This window comes from Antechinus flavipes, chromosome 1 (assembly GCF_016432865.1).
Source record: "Antechinus flavipes isolate AdamAnt ecotype Samford, QLD, Australia chromosome 1, AdamAnt_v2, whole genome shotgun sequence".
In the NCBI taxonomy this organism is placed as follows: domain Eukaryota; kingdom Metazoa; phylum Chordata; class Mammalia; order Dasyuromorphia; family Dasyuridae; genus Antechinus; species Antechinus flavipes.
This window is the reverse complement of record NC_067398.1, coordinates 666,666,753-666,678,682: the sequence shown is the minus strand read 5'-3', so window position 1 is coordinate 666,678,682 and position 11,930 is coordinate 666,666,753. Positions and strand designations below refer to the sequence as shown.

The following is an 11,930-nucleotide window of genomic DNA, read 5'->3' as shown; positions in this document are numbered from 1 at the left end:
TCAGAGTTGGAATAAACTTTTCTCTGTAGTATGTAGGAAAATCTTAGCCAATAGTGTGGAAATAAATCCTACTTTAAATGGGAAGAATATTGAGATCAAGGTGAGTTTCACCTGGAGGCAGTCTTCATCAAAGAATTCCCTCAGTGAAAGATTAACCAAGGTAATTTAGGGAGTTTTTCTAAAAGACTGATAATCAGAGGGTCAGAGTCCTAACTCAACCAGACTTCACTTGCCAAAAGCTATGATGATTGGAATCTGAAATGTCTGATGTTTCACTTACTGATTAATTGGTTTTTTAAGTCATGCATACTAATAAGCTTTCCTCAGCTTTGTCACTGGACTTGAATATATTGAATCTTCAATATGAAAATTGGATATTATGCCTTAAATATAACAAGTATATTATAAAATAGAGCATAATAAAACAATCTGATTTCTAACTGAAGGAAAGATGAGAATCTTTCTCAATTGGGAGGGGGAAAATAAACAGGTACAATTTCCAGAAATCTGAGAAAGAGGTGTCTTACTCCTTCCAAATATTTATATTCAGTCAAAGGAATATAAGAAACAAAAAGTGATTGACCCAGCATGTGGCTAATTTTAAAATAAGACAAATGAGTTGTGTGAGATGTGTAGTAGTAAGAAAATTTCTTCCATTAATTTTGGATCTGGCTTGGTTTGTGCTCAGCATAACAAATGTCCTTGGGTAAGGGTCTCTGTAGTAGGTAGAGTTGGTCCCATTTCCCAGCCATATAGTATTAAGTTTAAACAATGTAATAAAAAATTTCCCACAAATGAATAAAATTTCTTACAAGACAGAAATTGGACTAGATCCACAATTGATTAGAATGGGATCTGAGCTAGATCCAAAATTCAGTCATAAGTGAAATCAGTATGGTTCACTCAATTCCCACAATTCCCTGGGTACAAAAGCACTAGCACTAGAATCAGAAATCCTGATAACTAGTCTAGTTCTCTACCCATGTCAGAAGGTCAAGACGGAAACAGATTGAGTTCATGTGACACTAAGGAAGACTCCTTGCCAACTTTCTCCCATAGCACTGGGGTTGTGCTCTGAGACAGGCACTAAAGCTCAGAAAGATAGCTCATAGTCATAGAATTAATCCTGGTTTCCTGGTAAGGAGCATCCTCAAAGCTCCTTTCATGTCCTTGTTCCTTAGGCTGTAGATGAAAGGGTTCAGCATGGGGGTGACCACAGTGTACATCACAGCTGCTGCTGTATCTTGTTGGGCTGTGTGGGTGGATGTGGGACTGAAGTACACTCCAATGATTGTCCCATAGAAGAGACAGACCACAGTGAGATGGGATCCACAAGTGGAGAAAACTTTCTGCTTCCCACTCACAGAGGAGATCTTCAATACAGCTAAGAAAATGTAACCATAGGAAACTAATATTCCAATGAAGGATAGAAATATTGTCAGTGCTCCCATCGTATTGACTATCAAATCATTAATGAAGGTGTCTGAGCAGGTCAACTTTAGAAGGGCACTGAGGTCACAGAAGAAATGAGGAATTTCATTGTGGCCACAGAAGGAGAGTCGTGTCAGTGAGATGGTCTGTGTCAGGGCATTAGTAAAGGACCAAAACCAAGATACTATTACCATTAGGGCACAGATCCTTGGTGTCATGACTGTGCTGTAGTGTAGTGGGTTACAAATAGCCACATAGCGGTCATAAGCCATGGTGGCCAGGAGGACGCTATCAATCTCTGTGAACCAAATGAAGAAGAATACTTGTGTGAGGCACCCAGCATAAGTGATTGTTTTGTTTTTGGATATGTGATTATTTAACATCTTGGGAATGGTGGTAGAGGTAAAACAGATGTCAACCAGAGACAAGTTGCCAAGGAAGAAGTACATAGGGGTGTGGAGGCGGGGATCAGAGCTAGTAGCCAGTATGATAAGCAGGTTCCCCAGACCTGTGATTAAGTACATAAGTAGGAACAGGAAGAAAAGGAATCTTTGTTGTTCTGGCTCATCTGAAAGGCCCAGGAGGATAAACTCTGAGACTCCAGACTGATTTCCCTCTTCCATATTTCTGGAAGCAAATATAGAAAAAACAAAACAAGAATTTACAACTTATTCAAGATTGATTTGAAAATTTTTACTGAATAAAAGCAGTAAAAACAGAATTAAAAGAAAAACAGGAGGGTGGGAAACTCTGAAGAGTTAATTCTTGTAGTCTGAGATCCAAAATAAAGAAAAAATTGAGAACAATAATACAAGCATCATCCTCCAATTGATGCATCATAAAATATAAAGAAAAAGTTTTTAGAAGTATTATAAGCCTCAGTGATTACATGAAAATATGCTCCAAATCAATAAAAGAAATAGAAATGCAAATGAACAAATGAACCCTGATAATTGGCAAAGATGAGAAAAACCAAGCATATTCAGTACTGAAGAGGTCATGGGAAAATAGGTATGAGGAAACATTGTAAGTAGGATTGTGAAGTGATCCAAACCTGTTTATTTTTATTTTTTTCATTTTGGCATCTTGCAAGAAAATAGGGTAAGAAAGGTAGAGGCTATGAAGAGCTTTAAATGCCAAACAGATGGGTTTACATATATTGCTAGGTACTATTAGAAGCCAGTGGGGCGATATCTTGGTCAGCTACATAATTCACAAAAATAACATTAGTAAGAATACAGCACCCATCAGCAGCTTTCATTTGTCTATGAAATTAACTAATCCTTTTTCTTTATCAAAAATCAATATTAATCTGGAGGGATGAGTTCAAAAGTTACTGTGGTATAAATACAAAATATATACATACATATGCATGTATGTGTACACACACACATATATATATTATATACATATAATATATATATATGCACACACAAACACTTTTCAAAAAATTGTTTTGAAGGCTCATTTTCTGAAGTTTGCCATGAGCACAGAAAATGCTAGTCAATTTCTGAAAAGTTCAATGAGCAGAATGCATGCTCTGAAACTTATCAGATGGAAAATTTTCAATTTTAGGAATGAAATTCTTAAGGTTCAAATAGTACTGATTAGGAAGGAATAAGGTATTTTTTGAAAGAAAGCAAAAATGGCTCATTGGGAACTTATAAACCACCTCAGATATTTAAAAGACCAACTCAGATGATGGAAACAGGAGTATGAAATGGAGATTGAATATAAATGTATGCCTGGGTTCCATAGGCATTTTGTCAGCAATGCTGGAGTTTAGAATGAGTTGATTATAGTGAAATCAACCAATAATAAAAACAACTTTTCTAGGTCTTGTTTGGAGAACAAATCAAAAAGATGGATGAATAGAATGATGAAAATGAAGACTAGAGAGAAGGAAGGACTAATGAAATTTTACATAACTTTTTCTTTTTCTGACAAATTGCATGTGAATAGATAATTTATGAACATTCTGGAAGAGGAACAGATAAAACTACTTTTAAAACTTTTGATCATATTAATAGTCAGATGGCTCACGTCACAGCTGCAAATTCAGTGCATTTAGGTATTAATAAAGCATTCAAAAAGTCTCTCTTGCTATCATTGTGGACACTAAGAAGAGTTGTTGGCTAGATTTGAACATCACAGTACAACATCACAGTCTAATTCTGGATGCAGTGAGTTCCCAAACACTGAAGATGTCAAAATGGAATTGTCTTAGTAAAGCTTATCTTTTTATATTTCATTTTTTGAATCCTTATCCTGTCATTAACATATATATGTATATGTGTGTATGTGTGTGTGTGTCTTTTTATCCCCTAAATTGATGTGCCATCTTTGACTGCATCTAAAGCATTGATAAAAATATTGAGGAGACAATAAATAAGGACAAAAAACTTTTTGTCAGGTATATTGTACAGAGGATTCTTCCTAAGGGGTGGATTAGAGTGTATGATCTCTTTGGGATTCTGCCACTCTGAACTTCTAACAGTGGTCTTTATATCAGAAGGGAAAGACCTGAATTTCTTAGAATTAATGATTACTTGGATGGACTTTGGAGGAGAGATTCCTGTCTTAGAAAGGGGCTAATTTATGACTTTTAATATCCCTCACATATATGAAAAACTTTAATAATATCATCATTATCATTATAATTGCTCTAATATAATATGTAAATGTTAGTAAGAGACATCGCATCCTGAGGTTCTGTGAGATGTTTATGTGTATTTTATTTCATTTGGTTCTTACAACAACTCTATGATTAGTACAACTGTATAACTATAGCTATTGTAATTCCCAATTAACTAATGAAAAATACTAAGAGAGTAAGTGATTTTTGTCTCTAAAATAAGGGTTTAAACAGTTCTTGTATCTTGGATTTTTATTTATTTATTTTTAACAATGAGCTGAATTCTATGGATCTTTTCCAGAATAGCTTTTAAGTAAATCAAATAACTGAAGAAAATGCTAAATATCAGATAGAGGTTAGTGAAAACAAAGAAAATTTTTTTTCCCATTCAAGTTTACATTTCCCTTCAAATATATTCATGGATCTCTTGATTAGAAACCATTGCTGATACTATTTCCTAAATTTCCTAAATTTCTTTTCTCCATTCACATACAGAGCTTCTATCCTGATTCAGATTCCTATCACTTCGCTCCTGGACTATTGTAATAGCTTTCTTATTAGTGGCTTTGCCTCTAATCTTTCTACTTCCCAATACATTCTTCAAAAAGAGGTTAAATTATTACTCCTAAAATGTCCATTTTACTATTCTTCTTAAAAATAATCAAATTGCCACTAGGATTATACAATCCTATATGGGTGAGGAGTCTAGGGCCAGATTTAAACACGTGGTCCAGCTTCTTGGGCCAATGCCTTGTCCACTGCACTGCTAATTGCCTGTGCAAAAGTAGCCATGGCTATAGGGTCATTAATTCCCTGAGATCTGAATTCACTTTTAGAAGTTCAATGTCCAGTGTCTTATTCATTATACTATTTCAACTATAATCAGTTGCAATGATGGCACTCTTTCATTGTTTCTCCCAAGGTCATAGATCTGAGACAATTATTGGATGAGCTGGAGATGTATCGGGGAAAGAGAACAAAGCAGGAATAATCCTAATGGAAAACTAGAATAGGATAATTTCCTTTTGTCTGTTCAGATATCTTCTCTTCTAAGAAGTAGAAAGTGGAAAGTGAAAAGAACATTAGCGTATCATTCTGCAAATTTGGGTTCTAGCACCATATCTTCTAGGTTGTGTGACCCAGATCCATTCATTTATACACCTGATATTTGAGATGCTTTAACAAGCTTGTCTCTAAGGTCCTTTCCAAGTTTGGTAATCTGCTATGTAAATTCCTTTCCACCTTTGATATTCCAGATCTAGAATATTTTTGTTCTAAACTTCTTTCAATCTCATTAGAGATCAGTATTCTCTGTACTTTATGCCCTTCTCTTTTTTTTTTTCTCTAATTGGTGGCTCTTTTGGGTCTCCCATTTTCTATACTCAAGTCTCTTAGTCCATGCTCTCAGATACTTCTTGTCTCTATTCTTTTGTCTAAAATCTCTCTCCCCCATCCCTGGATCTAAATCCTTTCAGCTTCTGATACCAACCTATAATATAATGTTTCACCTCATTTCTCCAATACAAGTAAATTTCTGATAGGCTAAATTCCATATTCTTGGTCTACATAGGGCCAAGCGAGAGCCAGTTCCTCTAGGTCCAGAATCCTTACAATTCTAAGTGGGGAAGGTATGAACTATTGAACTATTCATTATCATTTTCCTCCTATGCTAATCCTCCTTTCTTTTATGAGCACTAGAGAGAGATAAGTTGAACTTGGCATTGTAGTCCTTTTATTTTATTTTATTTTATTTATTTTTTTGCAGAGGCAATTGGGGTTAAATGACATGCCTAGAGTCATACAGCTAGGAAGCATTAAATATCTGAGATCAAATTTGAACTCAGGTCTTCCTGACTTCAAAGCTGGTGCTCTATCCACTGTGCCACCCAGCTGCCCCCATTTTAGTTCTTTTAGAAAGAAAGCATCACATTCCTTGATAAAGGAAATTAACAGCAAAGCACACAAATTTTTTCACATTGCAGTGTCATATTTATTGATCTCATTGCTCTTCCTGACATATCATTTTCCATCTCCTTTCTTTGGGGGCTGCTAATTCATGCAGAGCTGCTAGAGTGCTGGGTCTGGAGGAAGGAAGACTCATCTTCCTGTGTTCAAATCTGGCCTTAGACACTTAATATCTATGTGATCCTAAGAAAGTCACTGAACTTTGATTTCCTCAGGTTCCTTATCTGAAAAATGAGCTGCAGGAGGAAATGCCTTCCAGCATCTCTACCAAGAAAATCTAAAATAGGGTCATGAACAAATAGATGTGACTGAAAAACAACAAAATAACAAACATCCTTCTTTGTGTCTCTACATTGTCTGTACCTCCTACTTAGAATGCTCTACTTCCTCCCTTATTCCTCTTGGAATCCTTGATTTCCTTACAAACTCAGCTTAAGCCATGTTTTACCTGCAGCCTTCTTTAGTGTTCCCATCAACAAACATTCTAGTTTCTCCCAGATACTGGGTTTATATAATTATATATATATAATTCTGTCTTCTGAATCAGAATAGAAACTCCTTGAGGTTAGAGACTTTTTGATGTTTGTTTTTTTATTTCAATTACTCAGCACACAGAATTTGGCACCCCTTAATTTTGTAATAAATGTTGACTGATTCTAAGTTGTCTTTCATTTTGAACATTCTGTGTTCTATATCCTAAGTTCCCTTTTACTATCTGAGTGGCCCAGTGGATAGATGGCTAGGCCTGCAGATAAGAAGATTTGACATAAAATCTGGACACTTCCTGGCTGGGTGATACTGGGCAAGTCACTTTGCCTCTTCTCTTGTCTGTTTCAGTTACTCCAGTTGTAAAAAGAGGAAAATAAAAGCACTTACCTTTTATGTGGCTCAAAGAAGATACTGTTTGTAAAGTGCTAGTTCAGTGTCTGGCACGTTGTAGCTATTATACAAATTATTATTGCCTTATACCCTTCACCTTACTCTTCCATTTGAAAATTTATGCCCTAGCCTTTTCAAAATCTGACATTTTGTCTCTGGATCATAAGGTCTTTATAAATTTGAACATATTATGTTCTAAGGCCCTTTCTAGCCCTATGCTTCTCTGATGTTATAGGTTTTAAATTCTCTTTGATCTTGAATATGTTATATTCCTTAGAATAGAAATCTTAATGTATTTTCATTTTTTTGTTTCTAAGTCCTTTCCAGTTTGGCACTCTATGTTCTACAAGCCTTTTCAGTTCTATTAATTTATTTTCTCAATTCTCTTTTAGGATTAAATTTCTATAATTTTGTGAGACTCAGTCACAATTCTACTGTGTGTGAGATTTCTCCCTGGAAATAAAGAGAAAGTGCCTTCTACAGATTTTCCTACTTGGTTGTTTAGTCTGAAGTTTTTGTTCCATTCCTGAGAGATTCAGCTACCTTACCTTGCCTGGTCTCCTCACAGCTGAGAGTTTAAATCAAGGATTTAGCTCAAGTAGTAGATTTTGGAGGAGGTACTATTCATGAGAACAGGACCCACCTCTGTGTCCAAGGAAGGGTGTATGAGGAGTATTGTAGATGCTTTTCCAGGAAGTCCCTAGACTCTAGGCTCTAATTCTCAGAGCTCCTTGTTAGAGTGAAATCCCAAGTAATTGTCCATTTTCTAGGCCAGCCCCTTAGTGCTGGAGTTTGTTTGAGGGAAGTTGGCCCAAATTCAATTTGTTTTCCCAACACTGCTGTTAGAAATATTGATATTTCTCTGTGTTTCTAGGTCTTTCCTAGGGAAGAAACATTAAATTTCAGAGGACAGAAGATAATCACTGGATAAAGAATATTCAATGGTTAGGTATCCTTCCATCTTGGTGCTTCTCATTGTAACTCCTTTCATTTTCTGTGCAGTGTTGATTTTCTTTTGGTTCATTCCTTTAGCAACTCTAAGCAGGTGTGGCCAGTGCTCTATTGATCTCATCAATAATAATTCTTGTTCTTCTGATAATTTTCCAGAGGGTGGCATTAGTTTCTTTTCCCCAAGGGACTAGATCTCCATCTCTAGAGTCTTTGACAGTTTGTCTGGGTTTACCAGACTCCTACCAATAAATGTCTATTCTTTTGTATTCCAGTTCAAATGCATCAATTCTTCAGGGATGGAGTAGAGTTTAGGGCAAACAAGGTCCCATAGCATGTTACAAGTATTTTCTCTCCCCAGTTTTGTTTTGGTTTCCAGATACTTTAATGTTGGATATCTGTTTTGTTATTTGTAATTTAAAAGTTTCACTACAAACATGAAGACTGAGCTAATAGCCCATCTGCAGAAATCTGTTTTTGTCTTATAAAAAGTTGAATTTCCATTTATATTGCATAGTATTGTTTGCATGGTGTTGTTTTGCTTGTGTTCATCCACATGAGATGATCAAAAAATTCACCTATTATGTGTATTCAGTGTTAAATGTCTTCTTTTACTGTCATACTTTTTTCCTATAGCAAATGGGTTGAAACTGACAATGATACCACAAAAGTAAAGGCGCATAAACCTGCTTTGTGCTACCAAGATTCATCACAGAGTTACCACATCATATCAGTGTTCATGATATTCTTCGCCTTAATGAAGTTCTAGAAAAAAAAAGCTAGTGTTGTTTAATGGTGTTTTGGGTAAAGCAATACACATTATTGATTTTTAAAATCTTGATCCTTGGGTACACATTTTAAAAAATATTCTGCTAGACAAAATGAGAAGTATGCATGCACAAGGATGAGATATCACTTTTTAAATTATAGCTTTTTATTAACAAAACATATGCAAGGATAATTTTTCAACATTGGCCCTTGCAAAAATTTCTGTTCTAATTTCCCCCCTTCTTCCCTCTATCCCCTGCTTTAGATGACAGTCCCATACATGGTTAAACATGTTAAAGTTTATGTTAAATACAATATATGTATACATATGCGTACAGTTGGATGAGATATCACTTAAGAAAAATCACTTGTGCTTTTGATTGAGGTGTAAGCAGAATGAAGCACTTTTTCAGTGAATGACTCTTAACTGAAAGAATGGATTTCTCAATATAAAGACTTGACTGTAAGTAGAAACTTTAAGTTCTTCCTTATCAAATTTTCGCCACTGATTTCCCTTTTTACTTTCATCAGTGCCAATAGTCTTGTTCCTTAACACTTTATGAATCTAGAAGTGCTATTTTTCTTTCATGGATAGTTTTAAAATAGAATTTTCTTCATTCATTTTTTTTTTACACAGACTTAGTTTCCTGCCATACCCCTAAATAGCCTGTTGACTATTCTCTCTCCTTCTTCTTCCATGACTTTCTCGACACAAATTGATGCTTAAATTGATCTTCTTGAAGCACTGAGTTCCTAAAGTCTGACTATGTTTCACCCTTCTAATTTCTTTTTGCTCCTTCTTCCAATATGGAAGGGTAACCATCACACATTCTTTGCCCTGTGATTATCCTCTCTTTTCTAGCTTATGAAATCTAATGTTTCTTCCCTGAGGGATACACACACACACACACACACACACACACACACACACACACGAATATTATGGTTGTGTAAGAAACAATGAATACAGATGCCTGGAAAGACTTATCTGACTAATCTAAAGCAAAATGGATTGAGAAAACAATACTAAAATTGGTACAATGGTATAAATGGAAAGAATAAGAAAGTCAAAATAATCAATCCTTCCATATCAGTGCTTCCTTTTGTAGTTCCTTTCATTGTCTGAGCAGTATGGATTTTCTTTTGGTCCATTCCTTTAATAGTTCTAAGCAAATGTGGCCAATCAGTGTTGCTGGTCCCCTTTTGATTCTTTGAGTCATGAAGCTTGTATTCCTTATAATTTTTTCAAAGTATAGCAATAGTTCCTTTTCCTCAGGGGTCTAGATCTCCATCTGGGAGATGTCCCTGTCAGTCTGTCTGGGTTTACAATACCAAATTGTGCCAATGAATGTCACTTTTCTTATATTAACAATTCCTGTGGTTCCTAAGTTCAAATGTACTACTTTTTTTTTTTTTGTAATGAGTAGGGAAAACAATAACCATAGCATCTTGCAAGCATCTCTCTCCCCTCAGTCTATTTTGGTTTAGGGAACTGCTATGTGATCTGTAAGCAAATGCTTCACCATAAACATGAAGACTGAATTAATAGCTCAATTGCAAAATTCTACTTTTGTCTTATAAACAGATGAATTTCCTGCTATGCTGTTTTTCTTGCATGGTATTGTTTTGTTTGTATTCATCCACATGTAATTGTCATAAAGTTTTTCTATTATGTGAATTTTTGATAAAAACAGCACTACTATTGAAATATTCAATGTTAAATGCATTTTTTCCACTCTCAGATTTGTTAAATCCTGTAACAAATGGATTTATACTGGTACTGATGGTAGAAAAACAAAGATGGATAAACCTGCTAAGTGTTAGCAAGATTCAAGGCAGAGTCACCACACTGTATCAGTGTCACAGTATTTTTAATCAATATAATTCTAGAAAAAGACAGTTTAACAATGTCCTTGGTGAAACCATAAAAATATTAATTTTATTAAGTCTTGACCTTGAGTATGCATTTTTAAAATATTCTGTGTGATAAATGAGAAGTATGCATAGAGCACTTTTGCTACATGCACAAGTATGTCTTGGAAAAAAATCACTTGTAACATTGGTTGATGTATGATCAGAATGAGGTACTTTCTCCTTGGATGACTTTGTTACCTAGAAGAATTAACTTGACAGATCAAGTTTGGTGACCTTGGCTTGGGTATGTGGTAGACATTTTATTGAAATGAATTAAGTATATCTGTCACTAGAACTGGTCTTAGAGTCAGGAAGATTTGATTACAAATTTGACCTCAGTCACTTTCTGGGTATGTGACACTGAGGATGCCATTTAACCTGTCTGCTTCAGTTTCCTCATCTGTAAAATCATCAAATAATGTTCTTGCTATGTACAATGTTCCCTTGGTTCTACTCACTTTACTTAGCATCAGTTTATGTAAGTCTCTCCAGGCCTTTCTGAAATCATTCTACATATATATATATATACATACATACATATATATATACACACAGATATATATATACACAACACACATACATACATATATATATGTATGTATATATATACACACACATATATATATATTTTACAAAATAATAACATTCCATAACATTCGTATACCATAACTTATTCAGCCATTCTCCAATTGATGGGCATTGATTTAGTTTCTGGTTCCTTACCACCACAAAAAGGATTGTTACAAAAATTTTTGTACATTTGGATCCCTTTCCCTTTTTGGTGATCTCTTTAGGATACAGAACCAGTAGAGACACTGATGGATCAAAGGCTATGCATAGTTTGATAGTCTTTTGGGCACAGTTCCAAATTGTATTCTAGAATTGTTGGATCAGTTCACAACTCTTCCAACAATGTGTTAGTGTCCCAGGTTTCCCACAATGCCTCCAACATTTATTCCCATCTTTTCCTGTCATCTTGGGTAATCTGTGGTACCTCAGAATTGTCTTAATTTGCATTTCTTTGCTCTTTAGTGATTTAGAGCATTTTTATATGACTAGAAATGTTTTTAATTTCTTTATCTGAAAAGTGTTTGTTCATATCCTTTGACCATTTATGAATTGAAGAATGGCTTGTATTCTTATAAATTTGAGTCTATTATCTATATATTTTAGAAATGAGATCTTTACTAAGACAGTTTTCAACATTCATCCTTGAAAAATGTTGACTTGCATATTTTTCTTCCTCCCTCTCCCCCACCTCTCCACTAGACAGAAAGTAATCCAATATGTGTTAAACATGTGCAGTTCTTCTATATATGTGATATCAGAAATTCCAGTTTCTGATGGTGTTGTGATGTTATAAATTTGACATTTTGATAGTCTACTGAAA

The 11,930-nt window shown here is 34.9% G+C and overlaps 1 protein-coding gene across 1 annotated transcript; it reads right to left on the bottom strand.

The window, feature by feature from the left end:
* Window positions 1–1,112: 1,112 nt before the first annotated feature.
* On the bottom strand, window positions 1,113–2,054 carry LOC127543388 (olfactory receptor 1361-like). Its single transcript, XM_051969444.1, has one exon. The coding sequence runs from the start codon at window positions 2,052–2,054 to the stop codon at window positions 1,113–1,115; it is 942 nt and encodes a 313-aa protein (XP_051825404.1).
* Window positions 2,055–11,930: the final 9,876 nt, after the last annotated feature.